The sequence below is a fragment of the Bos indicus genome, chromosome 15 (assembly GCF_029378745.1).
Source record: "Bos indicus isolate NIAB-ARS_2022 breed Sahiwal x Tharparkar chromosome 15, NIAB-ARS_B.indTharparkar_mat_pri_1.0, whole genome shotgun sequence".
Lineage (NCBI taxonomy): Eukaryota > Metazoa > Chordata > Mammalia > Artiodactyla > Bovidae > Bos > Bos indicus.
The window spans coordinates 77,167,050-77,193,129 of NC_091774.1; the positions used below are offsets into that span (position 1 = coordinate 77,167,050).

The 26,080-nt window shown below is 51.4% G+C and overlaps 2 protein-coding genes across 6 annotated transcripts in view; one reads left to right on the forward strand and one right to left on the reverse strand.

Annotated features, from left to right (window-relative positions):
• Positions 1 to 1,993: 1,993 nt before the first annotated feature.
• Positions 1,994 to 16,437, forward strand: F2 (coagulation factor II, thrombin). 2 transcript variants are annotated; one of them, XM_019975025.2, is made up of 14 exons: positions 1,994 to 2,124; positions 2,469 to 2,632; positions 3,247 to 3,271; positions 3,501 to 3,551; positions 4,929 to 5,034; positions 5,132 to 5,268; positions 6,479 to 6,793; positions 7,089 to 7,223; positions 7,299 to 7,425; positions 8,407 to 8,592; positions 9,073 to 9,246; positions 9,489 to 9,670; positions 15,969 to 16,039; positions 16,174 to 16,437. In XM_019975025.2, exons 1-14 carry the CDS (start codon positions 2,046 to 2,048, stop codon positions 16,315 to 16,317), a joined length of 1,896 nt encoding a protein of 631 aa, XP_019830584.2. In that variant the 5' UTR covers positions 1,994 to 2,045; the 3' UTR covers positions 16,318 to 16,437. The 2 variants fall into 2 exon arrangements, with proteins under 2 accessions (XP_019830584.2, XP_019830585.2); XM_019975026.2 differs by having other exon boundaries at positions 8,407 to 8,574.
• A 3,024-nt stretch (positions 16,438 to 19,461) lies between these two features.
• Positions 19,462 to 26,080, reverse strand: part of CKAP5 (cytoskeleton associated protein 5) — a 105,171-nt gene continuing 98,552 nt past the window's right edge. For 3 of the 4 annotated variants that reach the window (XM_019975165.2, XM_070767642.1, XM_019975166.2), the window contains exons 37-44: positions 25,714 to 25,901; positions 25,131 to 25,206; positions 24,237 to 24,425; positions 24,019 to 24,156; positions 23,519 to 23,602; positions 23,278 to 23,437; positions 20,323 to 20,474; positions 19,462 to 20,176 (exon numbers count right to left, since the gene is read on the reverse strand). In XM_019975165.2, coding sequence (XP_019830724.2) covers positions 19,934 to 20,176; positions 20,323 to 20,474; positions 23,278 to 23,437; positions 23,519 to 23,602; positions 24,019 to 24,156; positions 24,237 to 24,425; positions 25,131 to 25,206; positions 25,714 to 25,901 — 1,230 coding nt within the window. In that variant the 3' untranslated portion in view covers positions 19,462 to 19,933. The remainder of the gene's footprint in view (positions 20,177 to 20,322; positions 20,475 to 23,277; positions 23,438 to 23,518; positions 23,603 to 24,018; positions 24,157 to 24,236; positions 24,426 to 25,130; positions 25,207 to 25,713; positions 25,902 to 26,080) is intronic. The other variant, XM_019975167.2, reaches the window with a different exon arrangement.

Consider the following 26,080-nt stretch of genomic DNA (forward strand, 5'->3'; position numbering starts at 1 on the left):
CGCATGGCCACAGTGAGGGGGCGGGGCCCCCTTCAAAAAAAACACAGGAAGGATGAAACTACATCCCTCTTCAGCTCTACCCCCTTCCCTACTCGTATGGAGATTTTAAAGAAATTAATGAGGTGAGATCTTTTCACCATTCCACTACAAGACAGAAAAAAAAAATGGAGTAGGCTCAACATCATTAGTCAACAGGGAATACAAATTAAAACCACAACGAGACATCGACACATCCCTCAGAATGGTTGCTGTGAAGTGGAGAGATGAGCTGGTGTGATAAGAGCCGCTGAAAGTCTTCAGACTGGTGGGAGTATAAACCAGTACAACCACTCAGGACGACTATTTATCAAAGTGTCTCAGTCAAAACAAATGCCTGCCTTGGGACCCATCCTGGATCTTCTGTATGCAACAGAAATCAGTGCTCATCTACACCAGAGACCTGTACCCGAACATCCACAGCAGTACCATTTGTTATAGCCCCGCATGGAGGCCTAATTCTGGCCCCTCTGTCCTTGAGATTCTCCAGGCAAGAATGCTGGAGTGGGTTGCCATTTCCTTCTCCAGCGGATTTTCCCAACCCAAGGATCGAACCCGTGTCTCTTACGCGTCCTGCATTGTCAGGTGGGTTCTTTACCACTAGCACCACCCAAGAAGCCCACCAGGTGAATGTGTAAATGAAATTGCAATATTCATGCAATGAAATATTACACAGCTTTAAAAGGAGCAGATTGCTGATATACGCAGCGGAGGTGAACCTCAGAGACGTGCTGAGTGAGAGAAGCCAAACAGGTATATGCTGGTGGTTTCGGTTTATATGAAGTGCAAAAGTAGGAACACTGATCTATGGTAATAACGATGGTGGTTAGAGTAGTGATTATCTCAGGAATGACTCAAAGGAGTCTGTTGGGGGCTGGAAATGTCCTCTTCTTGAGTTGGTGGTGGTCACGTGAGTGTGTGTATAATAACAGTTTGAGTGAAACGCTGTGAGTTGTTTCAACATTGTTGTATTCAAGCTAAACCTCAGTTTTTAAAATACATAGAAAAGTAGGAATGAGTGCGTGTATAACGTAAATATATATATACAGTGGAACGGGGCCACCCAGGAGTTGAGCTGACTCCTTTGAGCCCTGGTCGCTAGTTCCCTGCCACCCCTCCATCCCCCGCTCTGCCCTGGGCCTCTCCCTGCGATCTTCCCACACTGGACATGACCTCAGTCCAGACCCCAAACGGCTAGGCCCAGAGGATGGCGAGGCAAAAACCCGTGCTCCCTGTGTTCCTGCTCTTTGGCCCTCTGTCCTAATTAGACCCAGGACTAATATTTACCTTTCATACTGCAATCGGGGAATGGGGGAGGCCCGGCCCCAGGGCAGACAGGCCGGGGGAGAGGGAGGGCCCTGCCCTGGAGGTCGGTGGGTGTGGGGGTATGAGCTGCCCCTGCAGGCCACCGGTCCTGGGTGACCTGGGAACGAAGATAGACCAGAGGCCTGGGAGGCCCAGGGCCCGACTCTTCCTCCTGGCAACCGCTACACACAAACACGCCTCCCCAGCTCCCAGGCAGGGCGGGGACGTGGGACCCTCCGTGTGCGGCCGGGTGGCCACACCCTGCCCTCCATTTCCTTACATGTGGACGGTGGACTCCACAGCCCTCCCCGCAGGCTTTCCTGCACACAGCTGCTGCTCACTAAGCTCCCCTCTAAATTAAGAATCTCCTTCAGTCTCTACAGCAGGACACTCTCCCCACCGCCCAGAGGAGGAGACAGGCTCACAGAGGTCAAAGCAACCATCACCGTGTGTTAGGTAGGAAGGAGCCTGCAGGAGAACCCTGTGACCCCACTGACCCCGGAGAGGGAGAGGCTGGATGGTGGCAGCACGTCTGGGCTCCGCTCTGGGGCTTCCTCCCAGGATGGCGGGGGTGGGCTCTCCATCCACGTGTCCCTATGGCCCTGACCCGCTGACCTCCGCTTCCCGGCTGATTTCTTCACGTTGGTTCAACATTAACCCGGTGGGGTCAGGACCAGCCCGCAGAGTGCCGGAGCGGATACACCATGGCGCGCGTCCGAGGCCCGCGGCTGCCTGGCTGCCTGGCCCTGGCTGCCCTGTTCAGCCTCGTGCACAGCCAGCATGGTAAGGGGGGCGCTGGAAGCTGTGATAGGCTGGCGGACTGCGGTGTGGGTCTGTGGGCTGGGGGTCTCCACCGAGAGAAACAGGGCTGGTCCCCAGATCCTCACCATGTCCAGCTCAGGGAAGGACCCGGCCGCTCCGGGCCGGACAGACAGTGACTACTGCTCTCAGGCAATATGGAAGGTGGGCTGGGGGTGACCCATGAAAGGAGAGGGCTAGTGGGCTGCCACTAGCAGCCTTCCGGGGCCTGCCGCCATCCCGGAGTCCCCCTCCCCCGTTTCGGAAGCCAGCAGAGATTGCCTCCTGCCCCCACGGTGGCCATCGTCCCAGCCTCCTCCCCCCTGCAGTGTTCCTGGCCCATCAGCAAGCATCCTCGCTGCTCCAGAGGGCCCGCCGTGCCAACAAGGGCTTCCTGGAGGAGGTGCGGAAGGGCAACCTGGAGCGAGAGTGCCTGGAGGAGCCATGCAGCCGCGAGGAGGCCTTCGAGGCCCTGGAGTCTCTCAGTGCCACGGTGAGGCCCCGGTGAGGCAGGTCCTGGCTCCCTCCAAGGGGTCCCAGCTGCAGGAGCACAGAGTCGGGGATGGAGGAACCCGGCAGCTTTCTGTTGATCGCGTCGTGTGGGCCCTGCTTCACTGGGCCGCTGGGATGAACAGCTCGGTCTCTCTGGGAGGGCCCAGCGCCTTGGCTCTGTCAAGGCCCCAGGGTCCGGCAAGGCTCCAGGGCTTCGAGGGAAGGGGGCTCCTCAGTCTTTAGCCGTCTGTCTGCGTTGGGATCTCTGGAGTGGCTGGCACTGGCCGCGTGGCTCAGCTTTAGGTCTGCTGTGACTTCTGTGCCCTGGGGTGCTGGGGCTCCCGTCAGGCGTGGGGCTCAGTGTCCCGGGAGCCCTGAGCAGCCTTCCCTTCCCCGGGGCTCCGCCTGGGCCCCTCCGCCAGTTTACCCCCCCCCACAGAAATCCCTTTCGGTCTTGGCTGACCTGGGAGGGTGGAGGGGTACAGGCTGCTCCCCTCATGTCCCCGGGGAGTAACCAGAGTAAGGGAAAGGGGGGGCATATAGGGAGAAGACAAAGTTGACTCTAAAAAGCAAAAGGGATCCTGCCACAGCCTCATACTCAGCCTTGTTTTTCAGGATGCGTTCTGGGCCAAGTACACAGGTGAACACGCGGAAGACTTTGCTCTGGGAGGGGAGTCCTGGGGACCCCAGCTGCAGAGTGCTCCACCCCAGAGAGGCTTCTGGTCCGCCCAGCCGCCCATCCCTGCGCCCCTGCCTCGTTCCTCCCTTCCTTCCATTGTCTGCCCGCCCCTCTGTTTCTGAGCGCTGTCCTACCCTTTACTTGTCCCGTCCCCACCTCAATCTCAGTGGTGTCTCTGGGTCTTTTCTAGCTTGTGAGTCAGCGAGAAATCCTCGAGAAAAGCTCAATGAATGTCTGGAAGGTGAGGAACTGACATGGGGGTGGGGAGACCCCCGTGTGCAAAGTAGGGGTGGGGTAGGAGTCGAGGCCCGGGGGTGGGGGGCAGTGGCCTTTCTGTTCCTGAGGTCAAGGATGCGTCTTTGCCCCTGGCTGTATGCCTGGCAATCATCCGTGCGATGATTCATTGTGGAGGAGGAAATGAATGAACGCGTCATGAGTTAATGCTAAGGCCTCATTCTCAGCCAAGCCCCTGCCCATGCCAATCAGTCTTCCCCGTGTCCCTAAGGCAGAGCTTCGATAACGTCACATTCATTCTCCAACACCGCCCCTGTTGTCCCCAGAATAAAGCACAGGCTTCTTAGCCTGGTGAACTTAGTGGGTTCTGACCTTAACCTTCCCTTCTAGCCTTCTCTCCCATCTCACCAACCCTGAACCCAGAGCCCCCGCTTCCTGAAAGCAAGCATTTCTCTAAACAGGCCAAGATATGTCAGATCCTGGCCCCTGTTAGCACGATTATCTCCCCCGGAGAGCCCTCACTGGGGAACCACCCCACCCCGCGCCGCCCTTCAGGAACTAGTGCAAATGCACCACCCTGCCAGGCCTCCCGGGCACATCATCCCTCCTCCATCGCGTCCCGAATACACCGTTAGTGTGGCAGTAGGCCCCGCAGCACAGCTTTAACCACTGGCCACGCTTTCGTGGGTTAAGGGTTTATTCAGTAGACCTCTCATCAAACCTCTGCAATCTGTCAAGCTCTATGGTCAAGTGCTGGGAATTTTAAGAGAATGAGGGAGCTCATAGTTTCATAGGAAAGCAAAAATACAAAACATCAAATTAATTGATGGAAAAGTTCTGTTCCAGGTGCCCAGAGAATTCCAGAAGAGGGAGAGTTTCGTTAGCTGGCAGAATCAAGGACCACTCCCCAGGAGTAGTTTTACTTGTATGGGTGGGATGCACTGATGAACAAACAGGAGAGCAGGCCCAGGCCAAGGCCAAGGCGTGTGCAAAAGCGTATGCAAAGGCCCTTAGGCTGAGGACGAAGACAACAGGACAGGCAGACCAGGGCCAGATTCTAAGGACCTCGTTCACGCTTTCAGTCCGTGGTGGGGAGCCGCTGGATATGAGCTCCGTGAGGGCAGGGACCTATCGTGGCTCCGACCGCCTTATTCATCGCTGTGTTCTTGGTCCCGGGCACAGCGCCTGGCACATGGCTGTCACACAGGGGGCGCTCAGTGAATGTTGGGTGCCTGCTGGGTACAAAGGAAGTGCTGAGTGAGGGCAAGTTAAGGGTCATGGAGCAGAAGTAGCTTGGAGGGGAGGGACCGACAGAGCTTTACGAGGACAGAAGGGCGGGTGGACAAGTCCTCAGCGTCAGACACCTGGACTGGGGTCTCCGCAGGAAACTGCGCTGAAGGTGTGGGGATGAACTACCGAGGGAACGTGAGCGTCACCCGGTCAGGCATCGAGTGCCAGCTGTGGAGAAGTCGCTACCCACATAAGCCAGAGTGAGTGACGGGCAGGCCTGTCTGCTGAGACGCCGGGGGCGAGGAGACACTGCGGGTGGCGGGGGCGGGCTTCTTGCTGAGATGCTTTCTATTCCAGAATCAACTCTACCACCCACCCGGGGGCTGACCTGCGGGAGAATTTTTGCCGCAACCCGGATGGCAGCATTACTGGGCCCTGGTGCTACACCACATCCCCGACTCTGCGGAGAGAAGAGTGCAGCGTCCCGGTGTGCGGTGAGCGGGGGCGGTCGGTGGCCCAAGGCCACAGCCAGGACGGGAATCGAGATGCCAGCGCCCTCTGACCCGGGTTAGTTAGACACTTTCCGGTTAGTGACGTCAGGAGGCCAGAGCGAGTCCACTTCCAGCCTCCTCCTCTCCCTCCACAGCTTTTGCTTCCTTACAATCCAGGACGTGGCTCATTCTAAATATGCTTTCCTTCCTGCTCCGGGCCTTCTTCTCTCCAGGAAGCCCTTCCTAACCATCTCAGTCCACATGCCCTTTTTTGAGTGCCAACAGCAAGCCTCGTACAGTCCAGCCCTGCATGATTCTCATTATTAATTCCCATCTCGTGGCAGCTAGCTATAGTCACAATAGTGCCGCAGAGCCCACAAAATGACCAACAAGCCACAAAAGCTCGGGGGCAGACACCAGTAAGCGTGTATTTTTTATGTGTCTGCTGGGGTCGGCTGGGGTGGCTCTGCTCCTTGCAGCCACACTCGCCCATGCGTCTGTGGGGTCCAGATGTAGGCTGGGCTCGGTGGGGGGCCCCGCTTCAAACAGTGGGTCCAGCTGAGCTCAGCTCCTCGGGTGGGTGGGTCTAGGTCTGCTCTTCCACGGTGAGGGAGGCAGAAAGGCTGCAGCTCCTTCCGTGGGGATGGCAGAAATACCAATCAGTGAACAGAAGCACAGACACTGGCAGTCAGTTCTGCCCACATGCCTTTGGCCAGAGCAAGTCAAGTGATCAAGGCCAAGGTTGAGAGGTGGAGGCTACACTTTGTTTATAAAATAACAGGACAGAGGGTGTGGATTCAGGCAGGGATAAAGAATTAGTGCCAGTAACTCAATCTAGCAAACATGGGTTGCTCTCTTTTGTCATCCTCAGTCGATCCAGCTGTCTTTGGGGTCTTTGTGAAAACACAGAATCCCTTAGACTCTGGGCGGGCACTAGCAGTAGAGTACAGATAGCGCAGGAGGTGAAACCTGGGTACCATCCCTGGCTAGTCACGCCCCAGACACTTGCGCCATATCTTTTGTTTAAATCTCAACAACCCTGCAAAAAAAAAACCTCATTAGAGATCCCTTTCACAGGCAAGCCGAATGCGGCTCAGAGAGGTTAAGTGACTTGACATCGTACAGGTCAAAGGTCAGGGGGCAGAGCTTCCCATCCTGTCTGGCTCCACTGTGGTCCAACGCTCTCTGCCCCCTCTCTCTCCTCACCCACCAGGCCAGGACCGAGTCACAGTGGAGGTGATCCCCCGGTCGGGAGGCTCCACCACCAGTCAGTCGCCTCTACTGGAAACATGCGTCCCGGACCGCGGCCGGGAGTACCGGGGGCGGCTGGCGGTGACCACACACGGGTCCCGCTGCCTTGCCTGGAGCAGCGAGCAGGCCAAGGCCCTGAGCAAGGACCAGGACTTCAACCCGGCCGTGCCCCTGGCGGAGAACTTCTGCCGCAACCCAGACGGGGACGAGGAGGGCGCCTGGTGCTACGTGGCCGACCAGCCTGGCGACTTTGAGTATTGTGACCTGAACTACTGCGGTGAGAGGGCAGGGCCGGGGCCGAGAGAGGACGGGGCCTGGCGGTCAGAGCGGGAGCGGAGCCTTCCCTGGCCTCGGGCTTCCCACGTGGGCACAGGGCCTTCCTGAGCCAGGTAGGGGCGAGCCTAGCCCCTGCCCACAGCTGAGGCCAGTGAGGCCCGCGAGCTGCGGTTCGCTAGTAAGGTGCGCTCTTAACCGCCGCCACACGGCCTCCCCGGGGTGCGGGCTCGGGGCAGTCCAGGCAGCGGGTGTGGCATGGCCCGGCCCAGCCGCAGCCCGTGTCTGGGTCCCTGCAGAGGAGCCGGTGGATGGAGACCTGGGAGACAGGCTGGGTGAGGACCCGGACCCGGACGCGGCCATCGAGGGACGCACGTCTGAGGACCATTTCCAGCCCTTCTTCAACGAGAAGACCTTTGGCGCCGGGGAGGCCGGTAAGGTGTGGGGGTCACGGCGTGCGGGCGGGGCGTGGCGGCGCTCCACCTCTCACGGTCCCGCTTGCCCCTTAGACTGTGGCCTGCGACCCCTGTTCGAGAAGAAGCAGGTGCAGGACCAAACGGAGAAGGAGCTTTTCGAGTCCTACATCGAGGGGCGCATCGTGGAGGGTCAGGACGCGGAGGTTGGCCTCTCGCCCTGGTGCGTGCTCCTCGCCTCCCCCGTGCCCTCTCCCCGCCCCCCACCACGCGCCCCGGAGCCTTCTCCGCGCTCACAGACTTAGGCTCCACTGGTAACCTAGCCACACCAGCATCGCATCGAATCCTCACTGTCACCTACTTAGATTTGGGTTTGTTACTTCTCCAAATCAGATGGTGAAGCTGAGGCTCAGAGCGCTTAAGGGACTCGTCTAAATGATGCTGTTAGTGAATGGGTTACATAGCAGGACTCGATTCCAGTTCTTTGATTCTCTGCTAGGCTGTGCCAACTGTGGCCTGGAAAAAGCTCAATGCGGTGGAAGCAAAATGCAGGTGGCTGCCTCTTCGTGTCACATGGATGCCCTGTCCCCAAGGGTGGCCAGGTCAAGCTGGGGTCTGGGCCCAGCAGTTAGCTCTAATTAGTTCTTAAACTTGGGACTTTACGCTTGTTTTTGTTGTTCAGTCACTAAGTCGTGTCCAACTCTCTGCAATCCCATGGACTGCAGCACACCAGGCTTCCCTGTCCTTCACTATCTCCCAGAGTTTGCCCAAACTCATGTCCATTGAGTCGGTGACACCATCCAACCATCTCATCCTCTGTCGTCCCCTTCTCCTCCCACCCTCAATCTTTCCCAGCATCAGGGTCTTTTCCAGTGAGTCAGCTCTTCGCATCAGGTGGCCAAAGGACTGCAGGGTCGGCATCAGTCCTTCTAATGAATATTCAGAATTTATTTCCTTTAGATTGACAGGTTGGATCTCCTTGCTGTCCAGGGGACTCTCAAGAGTCTTCTCCAACACCACAGTTCAAAAGCATCAATTCTTCGGCGCTCTGCCTTCTTTATGGTCCAATTCTCACATCCATACATGACCACTGGAAAAACCATAACTTTGACTAAGACGGACCTTTCTGCTTGTAGGGCTGGTGAATGGGGCAGCCCCCCGCCCAACCCTGCCACCACCTAATGCTTCCGGCTTCCCACCTCAGGCAGGTGATGCTCTTTCGTAAGAGTCCCCAGGAGCTGCTCTGTGGGGCCAGCCTCATCAGTGACCGCTGGGTCCTCACGGCTGCCCACTGTCTCCTGTACCCGCCTTGGGACAAGAACTTCACTGTGGATGACCTGCTGGTGCGCATCGGCAAGCACTCCCGCACCAGGTGCGGAGGGGCCCCCAGGTGTGCGGCGGGACTGTGCGGGCCCCGTGGCTCTGAGACACCGGGGTATGTCTGTGTACGTCTCTCACGGTAGAAAACCCAGCAGTCCCTACTGTAAAGTCGATTTGGCCATGTCCTGACTAAAGCTTGGACCTGGGGACAGGGAAACTAAAAGGCTTGGCAGAGAGCAGAGTCCTGGCCTGCCCTTGGCGCCCCCCAGGCATCAGGACGCGGCCCAGGCGTGAGCCCTGAGTAGAGGTCGTTTGGGTCAGGGCCTGCAGCCTGTGTCCCTCCCGCTACTGCCTGGGCTGCTTGATCCTGAAGCTCCGGGGCAGCTTCAGGCCGAGAAGAAGCTGCCTGGGGCCTGCCAAGGCGGGAGCTGGTCCGATGTTTACCCTGACTTCCAGCCCCTGAGGGCAGGCAGTTTGCCTCCTTGAGGAATCTGCCGACCTCCCTGGGTGGCCTGCAGCTTCTCTTTTTTCTCTGCTGGGGTCTGCACAGGTATGAGCGGAAGGTTGAAAAGATCTCCATGCTGGACAAGATCTACATCCACCCCAGGTACAACTGGAAGGAGAATCTGGACCGGGACATCGCCCTGCTGAAGCTCAAGAGGCCCATCGAGTTATCCGACTACATCCACCCCGTGTGCCTGCCCGACAAGCAGACAGCAGCCAAGTTGGGCAGCCAGGAGGGCAGCGGGGGGGTGGTGGAGGGGGCGGCTTGAGGCTGAGGGGGCCTGGGCTGGGTTCTGGGCCCAACTCTCACATCCTGTTGCCTTGCCGAAGCTCCTTCCCATTTCCAGGCCTCGGGCCTTCCTGCCACGGGGGTCTTAGGCTCGAGTCTCTACGGGGTGGTGTTGGGGCCAGGAGGCTCCTGGGCGGGTGTGTTCTCACTGGGTCCTTCTCCCTTCCCCAAAGGCTGCTCCACGCTGGGTTCAAAGGGCGGGTGACGGGCTGGGGCAACCGGAGGGAGACGTGGACCACCAGCGTGGCCGAGGTGCAGCCCAGCGTCCTCCAGGTGGTCAACCTGCCTCTCGTGGAGCGGCCCGTGTGCAAGGCCTCCACCCGGATCCGCATCACCGACAACATGTTCTGTGCCGGCAAGTGCCCTGGGCGGGCGGGGCTGCGGTGGGAGGATGAGACCCGTTAACAGCGCGGGCCTGTGTTCAAGGCCTGGCTTCGCTTTATTTGCTTGTGTATTACACATTTTATTTGAACATAGTTGATACACAATATTAGTGTCAGGTGTACAACACAGTGATTCAGTGTGTCGATAGCTTATACTCCATTTAAAGCTATTACAAAATGATGGCTGTATTTCCCTGCGCTGGCCAGTGTATCTTGGTTATTTAGATGGGATGCGGTAGTTTCTCTCTCTTAACCCCCAGCCCCGTCTTGCCCCTCCGCACCTCCCGCTCCCTGCTGGCAATTCCTAGTTTGTTCTCTGTCAGTGGGTCTGTTTCTGTTTCATTATATTCATCTGTTTTATTTTTTGGATTCCACAGATTAGTGATAACACGGTTATTTGTCCCTGTCAGTCTTTCTTATTTCACTAAGCACGCTGCCCTCTAGGTCCAGCCATGTTATGGCAAATGGCAGAATTTCATTCTTTTTTAAAGGCTGAGTAATATTGTGTGTGTGTGTGTGTGTATGTATATGCTGTATCTTCTTCATCTGTTCATTTGTAGATGGGTGCTTAGGTTTTTGCTTTGCATTATTGCCCTTCCCAGATATTGTGGGTTTTTTTTGTTTGTTGTACAAATTGAAGGTTTGAGTCAAGTCTACGGGAGCCATTTTACCAACATTTGCTCACTTCATGTTTCTGTGTCAGGTTTTAGTAATTTTTTTTAAATTTTATTTTATTTTTTAACTTTACAATATTGTATTGGTTTTGCCATAAATCAAAATGAATCCGCCACAGGTATACATGTGTTCCCCATGCTGAACCCTCCTCCCTCCTCCCTCCCCATACCATCCCTCTGGACATTTTAGTAATTCTTACAATGTGTAATTATTTCATCATTATTATATTTGTTATGGTGATCTGTGATCAGATGTTACTATTGTAATTGTTTTGGGGCATCAGGAGCTACACCCATATAGATAGCAAACTCTGTTTTGACTGCCCCTCTTTCCTCTGGCCTCTATTCTCTGAGACACAACACTATAGCAATTAGGCCAGTTAATAAGGCTACCATAGCCTCTAAGGGTTCAAGTGAAAGGAAGAGCTGCATCTGTCTCATCTTAAATCAAAAGCTAGAAATGATTAAGCTTAAGGAGCAAGGCATGTAAACCTAGGCCTCTTGTGTCAAACAGTTAGCCAAGCTGTAAGTGCAAAGGAAAACTTCTAAAGGGAAAGTAAAGGTGCTCTTCTAGAGACTTCCCTGGCGGTTCAGTGGTTAAGATTCCATGCTTCCACTGCAGGGGCACAGGCTCAATCCCTGGTCAGGGGACTAAGATGCTGCATGCTATGCAGTGTGACCCACTCCCCCACCAAAAAAAAAGTGCTACTATAGTGAACATATAAATGATAAGAAAGCAAAACAGCCTGATTAGTGACATGAAGAAAGTGTTAATGGTCTGGATAGAATTAGCCACAACATTCCCTTAAGCCAAAACTTAGAAGCTAGCAGAGATTGATTCATGAGGTTTAGGGAAAGAAGCTATCTTCATAACATCCAAGTGCAAGGTGAAGCAGCAAGTTATTCAGAGGATTCAGTTAAGATAATTCATGACAATGACTGTACTAAACCGATGATTTCCAGTGCAGACGAAAGCGCCTCATCCTGGAAGAAGATGCCCTCTAGGACTCTCATAGTTAAGAGGAGAAGTCAGTGCCTGGCTTCAAAGCTTTAAAGGATGGACTGGCTCTCTTGTTAGGGGCTGATACAGCTGGTGACTTAAAGTTGAAGCCAATGTTCCTTTACCCTTAAGAAAATCCTAGGGCCCTTAAAGAGTTAGTCGCTCAGTCATGTCCAACTCTTTGTGACCCCATGGACTGTAGCCAGCCAGGCTCCTCTGTCCATGGAATTTTCTAGGCAGGAGTACTAGAATGGGTTGCCATTTCTTTCTTCAGAGAATCTTCCTGTCTCAGGGATCAAACCCAGGTCTTCTGCATTGGAGGCAGATTCTTACCACTTGAGCCACCAGCCCTTCAGAATGATGTTAAGTCTACTCTTCCTGTGTTCCCTAAATGGAACAGCAAAGCCTGATGACAGCGCATCTGCTTACAATATAGATTACTGAGTGTTTTAAGTCCATTGTTGAGACCTGATGCTCAGAAAAAGATTCCTTTCAAAATATTCCTTCTCCTTGACAATGCACCTGGTTACCCAAGAGCTCTGATGAAGACACCCCACAAGATTAATGTTTCCATGCCTGCTAACATAATATCCAGTCTGCAGCCCATGGGTCAAGAAGTGGTTTTGGCTTTCAAGTCTTAGGATTTTAAGAAATGCATTTCATAAGGCTATAGCTGCCATAGATGGTCATTCCTCTGATGGATCTGGGCAAAGTAAATTGAAAAGCTTATGGAAAGGACTCACCATTCTAGATGCCATTAAGAACATTTGTGATTCATGGAAAGAAGTCAAAATGTCGACATGAACAGGAGTTTAGAAGTTGTTCTACCCCTCATGGATGACTTTGTAGGATCAGTGTAGGAAGTATTAATAGGTTGGTGCAAATGTAGTTGCCTTTTTTTTTTTTTTTTGTGGTTTTGGATCATGAATTTTAAATCATTATGCTAAGTCACTTCAGTTGCGTCCGACTCTGTGCGACCCCATAGACGGCAGCCCACCAGGCTCCTCCGTCCCTGGGATTCTCCAGGCAATAACACTGGAGTGGGTTGCCATTTCCTTCTCCATTAAATCATTATAGCTAGGCTCAAACACATCTTTATTAATCAAAATTGGAACCATTACTATCAACATGTTTTTGTCAGTGAGAAAGAAGTTTGCTTATTCCTGTAGCATAAGAATCCGTGCTTCGGGATTCAGTGAACTCTCAGAAAGCGTTTTCTGCCTCCTCCTGGTTGTGGCAGCGTTATTCCCTGCAAAGAGTCGTTGAGATGCTTGAAGGCATGGTCGTTGGTTGGCGAGAGGTCAGATGAATGTGATGGATGAGGCAAAACTTGAGCCCAGTTCGCTCAGCTTTTGAAGCTGGGTTGTACAGTGTGCGGTTGAGTGTTGTCACCAAGAATCGGGCCCTTTCTGCTGAGCGATGCCAGCGCAGGTGTGCAGTTTTGGTGCATCTCGTCGATTTGCTGAGCATACATCTCGGATGTAACAGTTTCTCTGGGATTCAGAAAGCTGTAGCGGATCAGACGGGCAGCAGACCAGCACACGGTGACCGTGACCTTTTTTGGTGCAAGTTGGCTTTGGGAAGTGCTTTGGAGCCTCTTCTTGGTTCAGCAACTGAGCTGGTCATCGCTGGTTGTCACATAAAATCCACTCATTGAGCACATCACAATCCAGTCGAGAAATGATTAGCTGTTTTTGTGTGGAGTAAGAGAAGACGATGTTTTTGATTTGTGGTCAGCTCATGAGACACCCACTTACTGAGCTTTTCCACCTCTCCAATTTGCTTCAAATGCCCAACTACTGTTGAATGGCTGATGCTGAGTTCGTCAGCCTCTTCTCGTGTAGCTGTAAGAGGATCAGCTCTGATGATCCTCTCGATTGTTTTGTCAGCTTCCAATGGCTGGCCACTATGCTCCTCATCTTCAAGACTCTCGTCTCCTCTGCAAAAGTTCTTGAACCACCACTACACTGTACGCCCATCGGCAGTTCCTGATCCAAATGTGTTGTTGATGTTGTGAGCTGTTTCAAACCATTCCATATAACTAGGAAGGGTTGCACTTTTGCTCTGGTCATTATCTTTGGTCTTTTCCCCTTTTTGAAATGCCCTTAGTTTCTTCTAGTCTTTTTTTTTTTTTTTTTTTTCTTCTTCTTCTAGTCTTTTAATTGTTGTGTGGATGGGAACAGTGGAGACAGTGGCTGACTTTTTCTGGGCTCCAAAAATCACTGCAGATGGTGACTGCAGCCATGAAATTAAAAGACGCTTACTCCTTGGAAGGAAAGTTATGACCAACCTAGACAGCATAGTCAAAAGCAGAGACATTACTTTGTCAACAAAGGTCCGTCTAGTCAAAGCTATGGCTTTTCCAGTAGTCATGTATGGATGTGAGAGTTGGACTATAAAGAAAGCTGAGCACTGAAGAATTGATGCTTTTGAACTGTGGTATTGGAGAAGACTCTTGTGAGTCCCTGGGACTGCAAGGAGATCCAACCAGTCCATCCTAAAGGAAATCAGTCCTGAGTGTTCGTTGGAAGGATTGATGCTGAAGCTGAAACTCCAATACTTGGGCCACCTGATGTGAAGAACTGACTCACTGGAAAAGACCCTGATGCTGGGAAGGATTGAAGGTGGGAGGAGAAGGTGACGACAGAGGATGAGATGGTTGGATGACATCTTCGACTCAGTGGACTTGAGTTTGAGCAAGCTCTGGGAGTTGGTGGTGGACAGGGAAGCCTGGTGTGCTGCGGTCCCTGGGGTTGCAAAGAGCTGGACACGCCTGAGCGACTGAACTGAAACTGACGCTGAATTGTTGTGTAGTCAATAGGAGGGAGTCAATAAGAGGGAGTGTGCTTTCTTCTTTCTTTTCTCCTCTCATACTTTTCATTGTATTTTTTCTACTTGTTGGCAGTTAATCAGCCCTTTTGTTGAAGCATCCATCTCCTGGTTGGATGAAGCTTTTCACTAGTAGATTTTTCAAGAGGGTTATGGGTAAAGAATTTCCTGAGTGCTTGTATGTAACTAACTGGTTTTCTGTAGCTTTGATACCTCAAGTTCAGCAGCATTGGATTTGAAATCCATGGTTTAAGTTTTCCTCCCTTGAATTTATTGTTACTTACTTCGGATGTTGTTTTCAAAGTCTGATGCCAAGTGTAATTCTTTTGCTCTTGCAAGGGAGTTGGTTTTTTTGCTTGGAGGCCTTGAAGGTATTTTCTTCATCTTTGAAGTCTCAATTTTTTAGACTAGGTCTTAGAGTTGAGTGTTTTAGATCAGCTTTGCCAGGCTCCCAGTGGGTCCTTTCAATATGCACATCTGATCTTTTATTTCTATGAAGTTTTCTGGGACTATATTGTACATATTAATTCTGTCCCATTGCTTCCTTTCTTCCCTTCGTCTGAGTTCCATTTCAACCACTTTCTGCTTTTAACTACTTACTGTTGTTTTATCCATTTAATTTTTGAATTTCTGATTCATTCTTTTTCACATACCAAAATTTTGCTTGAGGATATCTTGTCTCGTTTTTGGCCGTATCGTGCAGCTTGCAGGACCTCAGTTCCCTGACCGGGGATTGAACCGGGGTCACGGCAATGAAGGCCTGGAATCCTAGCCTCTAGGCCATCAGGGAATTCCCCACGTGACACTTAATTCAGTCACAGTTTTCTTCTGTTTCATGTTTGTGTTTGGGGACTTTTTGTTAGCTGAGCTATTTTTGTTCATATTCATTGTTGTCTTGTGTCTTTGTATAGATCTACTTGGTTTTCATCTATTCATTTTGCAGATCTGGGGTTATTTACAAGATTCCTAACTCATATGCGTCTATTTCTTTGATCTAGTATTTTTCCCTCCTCATCTCCACATAAGTTTTGATATTAAATGTATAGTTAGATACATTAGTAAATGTACATTAATTGATGTATCTAACTAATGGGCTTCTCTGGTGGCTCAGATGGTAAAGAACCTGCAAACCTGCCTGCAAAGCGGGAGACGTGGGTTCGATCCCTGGGTTGGGGAGGTCCCCTGGAGAAGGGAATGGCAGCCCACTCCTGTATTCTTGCCTGAAGAATTCCACGGACAGAGGAGCCTGGTGGGCGTCAGTCCGTGCGTTTGCAGAGAGCTGGACACAGCGGAGCGACTAACACGTTAGCCTTTAGATACATAAAAGCGGCTTGAAGTCTGGGTGTTCTCTGGGTTACACGTATGTCAATGGTGTAGCGTCTATTGTTCTTTAAGTTCCTCTGTGTTGTTTGCGGAGGGTGCTTGGGGATGTTTGGATAAAGGCAGCTGCCATTCTTCTCAGCTGCCTGTCAGTCTGGTGGGTTTTGTAAGTCACTCTGCCTGTTGGGTGGAGACTGGATTGGAGGCAGCGAAAGGAGAGGCAGAGAAAGCAGCGGTTCGGGGAGAAAGTGGTGTGTGATGGGCCCGGGTGCGGAAGTGGCGAGAGTGGCTGGACTGGGGCTGCATGTTGCAGACAGAGCTGACAAAACCTGCCTGGGTTGGATGCGTGGGGGAGGCAATGCGCAGTCAGGGAGGGCTAGCAGTCGGGGGGCACTCTGGCTGGAGCGTGAGCTGGTCACTCCCTGAGCACTGCGGTTCTCTCTCAAGGTTACAAGCCTGGTGAAGGCAAACGAGGGGACGCTTGTGAGGGCGACAGCGGGGGACCCTTCGTCATGAAGGTAAGCGTCTCCGAAGGCCCGGAACTGGTGGGGAGATCCTTCTGGGTGGACGGGAGGGACCCGAGGATTCAGGAACAATCAATTGACCCTACCTTGGACTCGACTCTATTGGAAACCCCATATTTCTTCCTCAGAGCCCCTATAACAACCGCTGGTATCAAATGGGCATCGTCTCATGGGGTGAAGGCTGTGACAGGGATGGAAAATATGGCTTCTACACACACGTCTTCCGCCTGAAGAAGTGGATACAGAAAGTCATTGATCGGTTAGGAAGTTAGGGAGCCACCCACATTCCAGGCTCCTCACTGCAAAATCTCAGAGGCCAATCCAGTGAATGAATTATTTTTGTGGTTTGTTCCTAAAACTATCTTTCTCAATAAAAGTGACTCTATCAACGAGCCTCGGGACTCCCAGTGCTGTTCATGGGGCAGCTCAGGAAGCGCCAGCCCCACCCCTGGACAAGCGGCACGCGAGGGACCTGCCACCCCTAGAACAGGGCCAGGTGAGAGGGGACATGGCAGCCTGAACTTAGCATTTCAGATGTTCCAGGCTTGGGGCGTCCATGGATTATTTCATGCGATCCTCACGCGAGGTAGTAAACCGAGACTTGGAGAAGTACCTTGTTCAAGGCCACACGGCTACGCAGGGCCTACGTCTGACTTGAAATATAGGCGATACTGAGGCCTGTGCTGCACTGTGAAGAGCTTGTCCTGGGACAAGCCTCCAGAGAAGAGGAGGGCAGGCTAGTGAGGGGGGAGTAGTTACATCCATCTAACGTCTTTAAGGGACGTCCCAGGTGGCGCTAGAGGTAGAGTCCCCCTGCCAATCAACGCAGGAGAGGCAAGAGGTGGGGACGGCAGTTCACTCCCTGGGTGGGGAAGATCCCCTGGAGTAGGAAGTGACACCCCTCTCCAGTATTCTTGCCTGGGAAATGCAACTGGCTACTCCATGGGGCTGCAGAGTTGGATGTGACTGAGCACAGATTATTAAAGTATCAGATCTATGCCCCCCAAAGGCTCGGTATTTTAAGCATCTTCACTCTCAAGGGTTGTGGGATAGCAGATTGGAGTAGGGGCCCTAGCATCAGACTGCCTGAAAGTGTTAGTCGCTCAGTCGCGTGGGACTCTTTGTGACGCCATGGACTGTAGCCCACCAGGCTCCTCTGTCCGTGGAATTCTCTAGGCAAGAATACTGTAGTGGGTAGCCATTCCCTTCTCCGGGGGATCTTCTCAACCTAGGGATCAAACCCAGGTGCCCTGCATTGCAGGCAGATTTTTTTTACCATCTGAGCTACCTGGGAAGTCCATATTTTGGCGTCAGCCTTAAAAAGGATAATCATGGGAATTCCCTGGTGGTCCTGTGGTTAGGACTCTGTGCTTCTAATGCTGGGGCCCAGGTTTGATCCCTGGTCAGGAAACTAGGATTCTGCAAGCCGCCACTAAGCGCAGAGGGGAAAAAAAAAGGGTGGGGGGATAACCACGGTTAAGTCGCTTGACTTCCCGGAGCCTCGGTTCCCTTATGTATAAGATCTATATGATGACGTTAATAAGGTTTTGAGAATTAAAGGAGACCATTGGCATTGTGTACTTAGCAGAGCGTCTGGCACCTGGTCAGCTCTCCACGAGTCACCACTGCTCTTGTTCTCCCTGCTGCCTGGTGTGGTGAAAGTTCCTCAGCCACTTCCTTCTCTGGGCCCTGAAAAAGCCAGGTGCTGGGGTTGTTGCTGCCTGGAATTTCCACTCCCACCGTGGTTATCAGACTGGAGTAATTTGTTTTCCTAAAAAATGGGAACACGTTGTGGAAGTGGATTCTTACAGGGTTTGGAGTCTTAGGAGCCGTGGAACCTTGAAGGTGTCTTCACAGCACGTGCCTGTGTGCCGTGCTCGGAGGGCAGTGTACGGGACGGCACGTAGCTCTGACACGTCGTTGCCCTTCTGCGTAGCTCTAGTTTCTAGCTGACCTCGGCCTATTGCTCTTCCTGTTGGGTGTGTTTGACTCAGGGAAGCGGGCACTGCAGCCTACGATGTGTGTGCCAGGGAGTTGCCTCCGGTGTGAGACGCTGATCTCTCGGTGACCACCTCTAGGACGCGGGATTCTCAACCCCGGGCTCAGAGGTGGGTGGAGCATGGGCGGTCACCTTCTGGGCCTAGGAGCTAAGATCTTTAGATTTCACGGTTTAAGGCTGGAGGGGACCTAAGGTAGGTGTCTTTATCCACCTCTCCCCTTCCTCTCCTTTTTTCCCATTCTCATTTTTAAAAAATACATCAAGGAAGAATTAGGACTGAGTTCCTCATTCTTAGGTTCTCGTTGACCAGAAAGTAGGGTAAAAACTGGAAAACTCAGTGAGCATGTAGGATCTTGGCAGCCCAGAGCAGGGGGAAGGCATTGTTAGTTGTAATACCCCAAATCTGCTTTTTCAACAAGGGCGTACCTTCTCACAAGACTGATGGCCACTTTGCTAATTCAAGATCCAAGCACAGCCATTCTTCTAAATACATTCCTTCTGTCTTCCTTTCAGTGAAAGGCTTACTTCTATGTTCCCATTAGAAGAGAGAGGCAAATTTAATTTTATTTCAGGCAGCAGGTGGACCATCCGAAAATCATGACTAGAATCAGTAGAGGATTCATTTCCCATCACCCTTTCATTTCTTGAACACCACTTAAGAGGTGTGTAGAAAAGTTCTTTTGACTTAAATGTTTTCTGACTGTGGAAGGGGGCTTTGTGGAATGTACTGCAGAGGTGAATTCTGTTTATTTCTTTTTTATTTTTTAAACATGATTTATTTGACCTTATCAGATCTTAGTTGTGGCTAGTTGCATTTTCAGTTGAGGCATGTGGGATCTAGTTCCCTGACCAGGGATAGAACCTGGACACCTTGGAACTGCGGAGTCTTAGCCAGTGGACCACCAGGGAGGCTCTATTTCTAGGCTTTACTGAGACCGAGTGTGAAGCAACTGTTAGTCTAGATTCAGAGACTCCGCTGACCGGGCAGGAAGCCCCTGTGCTCTCCGTATTCCGTTAGTAGGGTGACCCCCAGTCTAGTTGTGCTGTGACAGCCGCTGGGGCCCAGCTGGTCCGTGGGCACAAGGTCACATGCGCCCGGGCAGCAAGGTGGTAGGAGACCTAAGAGCTCCTTGGAACCATGGTGATGATGGGATGGGCGTCGTGACCGAAAATCTCAAAGCAGGGAAGAAAGATTTCTTTGCTCCCCTAGGAGCTGCATGTGGAAAGCAGGAGAGTTGAGTTCCTCTTATTCCAAAGGAGTGAAAGAAAGCATCAAGCCTGTGGGCCAAGAAAACGCAGAGCCCTGTAAGGAGCAATGATGATCCTTTCTCCAACTGGCTGAGCACCCAGCAGGTCTCAAGAACAGGCAATGGACAGCTGCCCAACACTCCCTGACACGGAGCATCTTGGAACACAGTTATAGTTAATGCAAACTTTATTTATAAAAGACTCTTAAATTAGTTGTTTCATGCCATGCATTCATACAGAATACAGTGACCCTTCAGGGCTACAAGGAGAAGAGCTCACAAACTCAAAGGAAAACTAGTCAAGAGTTTCTAATAGTTAAAAGCTAGGAAAGATTAGGACAACTTTACAAATGAGCAATTAAAAAGAAAAAGGATATGGAAACTAGTCTGAGCTGAGAGGAGGCCCGCTGTTTACAGGTCTGTACACTAAACTAAGACACGGACAGCCTTCTAGAGAGGCAGGATGCTGGCGGAGAGAAGCGGACGATGTGCCAAAGATTGTGCCCAACGGCTCCTCCCCCAGGTCCACAGCATGATACACACAACCGGCCTGCGCACACTAGGCCTGCCGAGGCCGCCGGAACTATGAGGACTCCTAGTTTAGTCAACTAAAGCTGCAGGGCGCCAGGGGAGCGGGGCGGTTCATTTGCGACTGCTCTTTATTCTCTCCAGTCTCTTTTTCAAGTCGTCAATGTTAGCTGTGGAGGAGGAGGTGGTCGTGGCTCCTGAAGAGCGGGTCTGGTTGGAGTCCAGGTCTGAGTGCTGGTGCTGCTCCCGCGACTCGCGGAGCTGAGAGAGTTTGCTGTGCAGCATGTCTGTGGAGGAGGCCACGGTGGGAACTGCTGGTTTGGAGAGCAAAGAGGTCAACGGAGGTCGGTCATCCTGCTGTCGAGAGAGGGAGACATGCTGTCAAGCGGGTCGGGAGGCGGCTCTGGAGCAATACACTCCGAGGCTGGGTCGCGGCCTCTCTGGCCAGCCTGGCCTGCTCTGCTGGTCACCACCCTCCCCGCCCCACAGGGGACGAGCAGTACCTTTGTATTGTCCAGACCGCATCGCTGCCGGAGGATTTTCAGCCTCTCCAGGTAGACGGACGGCCCCACCTCTTCTCCGTTTGTGTTGCCTAAGGAGGACACTGTGCTTGTGGCGGTGGGCACGCACGTGACCTCCATCTGAGGGGAGATGCCTAAGGGGAAAACGTGCGAGTATTCAGATATATACCCCCTGCCCCGACTGCCCTTGTTAAATCTCCCACCGAAGGGAACACTTTGGGCCTTGAATAGCACCACTCTACCTGATGACTACCTGGAGTTGGTGATAAAAGGTATTCTGAAATACATAAGATATACTTAATGAGAACTTCCAAAACTGTTAAGAGAAAAGCATTGAATTTTTTTTTTGGCCTCATCCTGTGGCATGTGGGATCTAGTTCCCTGAACAGGGGTTGAACCCACACTCCCTGCAATGGAAGTGAGGAGCCTTAACCCCTGGGCCACCAGGGGAGCCCCAGAAGGGTGCTGAGTGTTGAGCTGGCCATCCTTCTGCCTCCTGAGCTGTGCAGAGGTTTATCCTTGTCACCTCTGCTGAACTGGGCAATCCAAAGAGCCTGAGCTACTCCTGAGTAAATGCTAAGTGCCCAAGTAAAGAACCTGAAGGACTTTAAATACTCTCAAGAATCAGACTGATTTCGACCAGGTGATACACAGGGGAACGCTCTTATTCCAACCAGGGAGGACAGCAAGGAGCTCAGGAGGAAGAGGAGGAAACTGAGGTGTTCAAAGAGGAGGAGGAGGAGCTGGAGCACTGAGACCAATATTCTGGGAGGAGTGGGAACAACCAGAACCAAATCAAACCAAAACAAAATCTATCACAGTTCTAAATTTCTGAGCAGAACCACAAAATGCAAGCATTTAAAATATCCAATTTGATATCAATGAAAAGGCATCACATAAGCCAAGAGAACTGGGAAGAAAAGCCTCTATGGCAAACAGAACAAAGTAAAGCAGGCTACTCCTGAGAAACAGGGATCCTTTCAGGTACAGATGAGAATACTCTGAGGGTGAAGAGTGGAGAACAACGCAGTGATGCGGGAAGCCTGAGCACTTTCAGGCATTCAGTTACCGGTGGGGTCACATGCCTGCGCTGCAAACATCGAGCTTTCCCAGAAAGGACTCTGGACATGAGACGGAGGCCCCGTCCCGATGACCTCAACCAGGGACGCCCGCGTGCAGCCCCTGACACCGCTCACTGCGCTTCCAGAAGGGACTCTGGGTCGTGGAGAGGCGTTAAGTTACGGGATTTAAAGACAAGACCAACTATGGGGAAAACAAAAACAAATAAAAAAAAAACCCAGTAACAACAACAAAACAACAAGAAGATACAAGTGACACTGCAGCCTAGAAAGGCTCGCGGTGAGAGAGCCTGAGACGCGCAGAGGACAGCTGCACAGGCACAGAGCCTGGGGCTAGAGTAGCCGAGGCCACTGCACTTGCCAAGAACTAAACGCGGGAGCGCTGTGAGGGCTCTGCCTGGTGAGGGCTGCAGCAGCCGGACCTTGTTTTGGGTTAAGGCTCTGGGCTATTTTTTGCCACTGATACCTCCGAAGTCTTCCTTTTGTCTCTAGATCCTTGAGCTGTAATTCTCCAATACAGGCTTTTTTCACTGTGCGGACAGTAATATTCCAGCTTACCATCAGGACAGGCACTTGCTCATATATAGTCAACAAAATACCTACTGAGTGCCTACTATGTGCCAGGCAACAAAACGGATAAAAATCTTTACCCTTGTGAATTTTAAATCTTAGCAGAAACAAACATCAATCAATCAATCTAACGAACATGATGTCTCATGGTGTGTGTCATGGCAGGTAAAGTACTAGGAGGAGTGAGGTCCAGTAGGTCGCAAGCTGTAATCAGGCCTCACGGAGTGACACAGATGAGGAGGAGGAAACAAGACTGTCGTGGAGAAGAGCAATCTGAACAAGGCAGCCAGTGCAGAGGCCTTAAGAAGGTGTGTGCCTGGTGCGTCCCAGGAACGGCGAGGGGCTGGTGAAGCTGCAGCGGCACAGAAATCAGAGAGGGTAGCAGGAGGGAGACAGTTCTAGAGGAATCAGGAGGCCACATCATGTCAGACCTTTCGTGTAAGGCTTTCTGCTCCGCTGAATGAAAGGGAGGGCCTTTGGAAAACGTTTGAGGAGCGTTGTTTTGATGTTGTGTGTGGAAGTGACTACAGGGAGATGGGACAGAGCGCTATAATCCACGTAAGAGAAGCAGGCATTTCTCTCTGTTTTTTGGCCACACCATGTGGCAAGCGGGACCTTAGCTCCCCAGCCAGGGACTGAACCTGCGCCCCCTGCACTGAAGTTCGGAGTCTTAACCACTGGACCACGCGACAAGTCCCTCAAAGGATTCCCTGACAGAGCGGAAGAGAAAATGTAAAAGTTGGGGGTTAAGCAAACCAGAAGGACAAAGTTGCCATCCAGTGAGACGAAGAGGAACGCAACTGGAGCAGGTTTTGGGGACTACCAGGAACTTGGTGTCTGATGTCAGGCATGAGCTGTCAGCTGGGAGCAGGGAGGAGGTCTGAGCTGGACAACAGAGAAAATTGGGCTTTGCTGGCATAGAAACTGTATTTAAAGTGATGAGAGAAGATGGATTAGTTATGGGGGTGAGACTAAGAACCCAGGGCGACACCAACATTAAGAGCTCTGAGAGGAAGAATCGGCCGGAGAGCCCCGGGGGGCAGCAGGGAGGAAGGCGGGGACCGAGAGAGCGCAGAGGCCCCGGCCCAGCGCAGAGGCTGTTTCCAGGGACCGCGCGCGGCCGGTGCCGGACCCTGACACGGATTGAGGCTGAGTGAGGGCTGGCCTCTGCCTCACTGCGGCCGTTACGCCTGAGAGGCGGGGACAGAAACGCAGACCCAGCGGCAGCCTGGTGGTGAGGCGGGGAGCGACTCTGAGCCTGTCCCGGAGGCGCCGGGGGGAGCTGTACCTGCCGAGGTGGGAAGGCGGCCTTTGCCCTCCCTCTCCATCTCAATCACCCGAAGGCCTCTCTCAACATAGCTCTGGAAGAACTGTGAGGAGTTTTTCAGAAATGGTTCAATGTCAGCATCTGAATATTTCTTCTTGTATTCATATAACTCTGCTAGGCCCTGAAAAGGAGGTGGAGACAGATGTTAGTGACTCTTTTCCATAAAGCAGATCCCCATTTGGGTCAACCTTTTCCCTCTCACCTCTTTAGTATTCTCTTTAGAGCCAATCTTCTTAAAAATCTCAGCTAAGAAATCGTTCACTTTGGCCTTTGATGATTTTTCATCCTAAAGACACGAGGAAGGAACCATTGGTTAGATCTGAGTTATTAGTTAGGAACCAGTGGTTGGAAAAGAACTGAATATCTTCTCTCAGACTTCAGCCCTTCCTGGTATGTTCCTGCAGATAACAGAAGCAGAGCTGCGGAGGCTGCAGCAGAAACAGTAACAGTCTCAGGTCTTCAGCTAAACTTAGGGAGGAAAGTCCCTCCCTAAATCTATCTGGGCACCGATCGATGCCTTAGGCACGGACACAGAAACTTTTCTTAGGGACAAAAAGCACAGGTGAGAGTTGGTATTTGAGAACTTCAAGGTGACTAGACTAATCCCTGAGCCTTCACCATAGGCCCTAAGAAAGACAGGCTCCAGTGGCCTATCCCTTCGGCAAGATCACTTCTCTCAGTCTTTTAAGTCAGGACACTCACAATTCGAGATGCTCCCTTTTCTGTTTCCTTATCAGACTTGCTCCCGGTCTGGTCCATACTGTGCTTCATCATCCGGCAGAGGTGGGCCTCCAACTCTGACTCGTTCTTGTTGTCAATCATAGTCAGGTGGTCCAGGATCTGAGGGAGAAACGTGTACGGTGAATGGCAGCGGTGCCGTTCTCCCAAGCTACCATGGGATGGTTGCTGCTCTCACTCACCTTGGGCCCTTTCAGTTTGCATAGAGTGTGCAGCAGCGTTTTTAGGGTCCTTATGGGAAATTCACTTTTGCATTGCTTGAGTTTTTCTTTGGGGAAGACCTTCATGAAAATGTGTATATCCAGAAGAATTCTGTCCAGATTAATGCTGTTGATGGTGTCAGGCAGTAGTCGAACCATCCTCCAGAGACACTATTTAAAAAGCAAACGAAAGTCAGATGGAGTCGCTGAAGAACGAGGATAGCCTGTCACCATGCTTCCCTAAGCTCTGGGGCCACCTCCAAAGGACGGTCAGGGACGTGCAAGTGGCACCTCACGAACTGCCGAGTGCGGCTGCTAACTGGGCACTGTCATTTACCTCAACCGTGTCCCTGGCTAAGGTCAGACAGGTCGTCTACCTGACCACTTCATTCCTCTTGCCCACACCCTAGAGAGGGGACCTTGAACGATAAGGAAATGTGGAAATTCTGTCCTGGGTATGTTTGGTTCCTGAGAGTAGTTCATATCACCTAATCAAATCTACTCTGAGGAAACAAAAATATTTTACACTATGACAGTGCAGTAACAGTATTATAATGTTACAGATATGTTCATCTGCAGCTTTTCAAAAAGAGACCAAAACATTATAAATCTATACATATTTTTCCCCCCATGAGAAATGAAGTTTGTCTCATCAAACTTCTTGCCTTTACATTCTAGGAAAACTGGAGACATTCACAAAATAGTTCTATCTTTTCACTGTTTGAGACCACGAATTTTTTTAGGCCTGAACTGGGGGTATAGCAGGAAAGGAAAAATGGACAACAACTGTATTATTCAGGCGTGCCTGGCTGACTTACTTTCAATCCTCTTTCCCTACACTTTAAAAGAAAAGATACCAAATTATGTCAACTTCACCTTCATAACAAGCTCTGAGAACTTGGGAGAACTGGCTGTTGCTAGGAGACTGTCTTGGAGCAAAACAAGAAGGGCACTAGAAAACAAACCCAACACAATAGCATTAATGTTTCAAGCCTGCATTCCAATTAAAATCAGTAATTGAAAGGCCAAGTGTAAGCAGTCTCTATCCATCTGAGAAATGAAGAGCTCATGCATCAGGAACTGTCCTTGATTACTCAGTCATTAAGAAATAAACATCATCGAAGCTTTGTAAGTTACCACTTGGTAAATGGTAAAGCTTGAAGCTATTTCTCATTGTCACTGGTAAGAAAGGAATGTACATGCAATGAAATGTATACCAAAGAGGAGGTGACTGACAAATTCCACGGTCCTGTTCTAGAAAACTCATAACATTGGCTGGCTTACTGAGCTGTTACTATAACTGCTGTCTCAGGTTGGAATAACTCTGGTTCTTGAGGAAGAGAAGAGTAGTAATTTATCAGACAAACCTAAACTTACAACTGCTCTAGTACCTTTTGGTTTCTATGCGTAGACAAAAGAGAGGCTGTTCCAGACTCTAATGCTCATAGTACAAATATACCTCAGGATGTTGGTCTGGTCTGACTTCTCCAGAACTTTCACCACCAAGAGGTTCACAGAGCGGACCACCTGCTGCCCTTCCTCCAGATCTTCAATTCGAGAATCCAGCATTAAGGTGATGAGGCCATGCATCAGGTCTTTCAAAACTCCAGTGGAGGCCTCCCGGGCGAGGCTTTCTATCTGAAACAGCTATCCGATGAGAATTCTGTTAGAGAGGTGTGAAACTCAACGTACACAGTGAGGAAGAGAAACCTGGGCGTCACAGTCTAATAAACGATTACACTGTATTTATAAAAATTCACAGTACTAGGTGAAAAATAAAGATCACTACTCTCCCAAACCTCCAGTAATAGCGAAAATTAATTGGT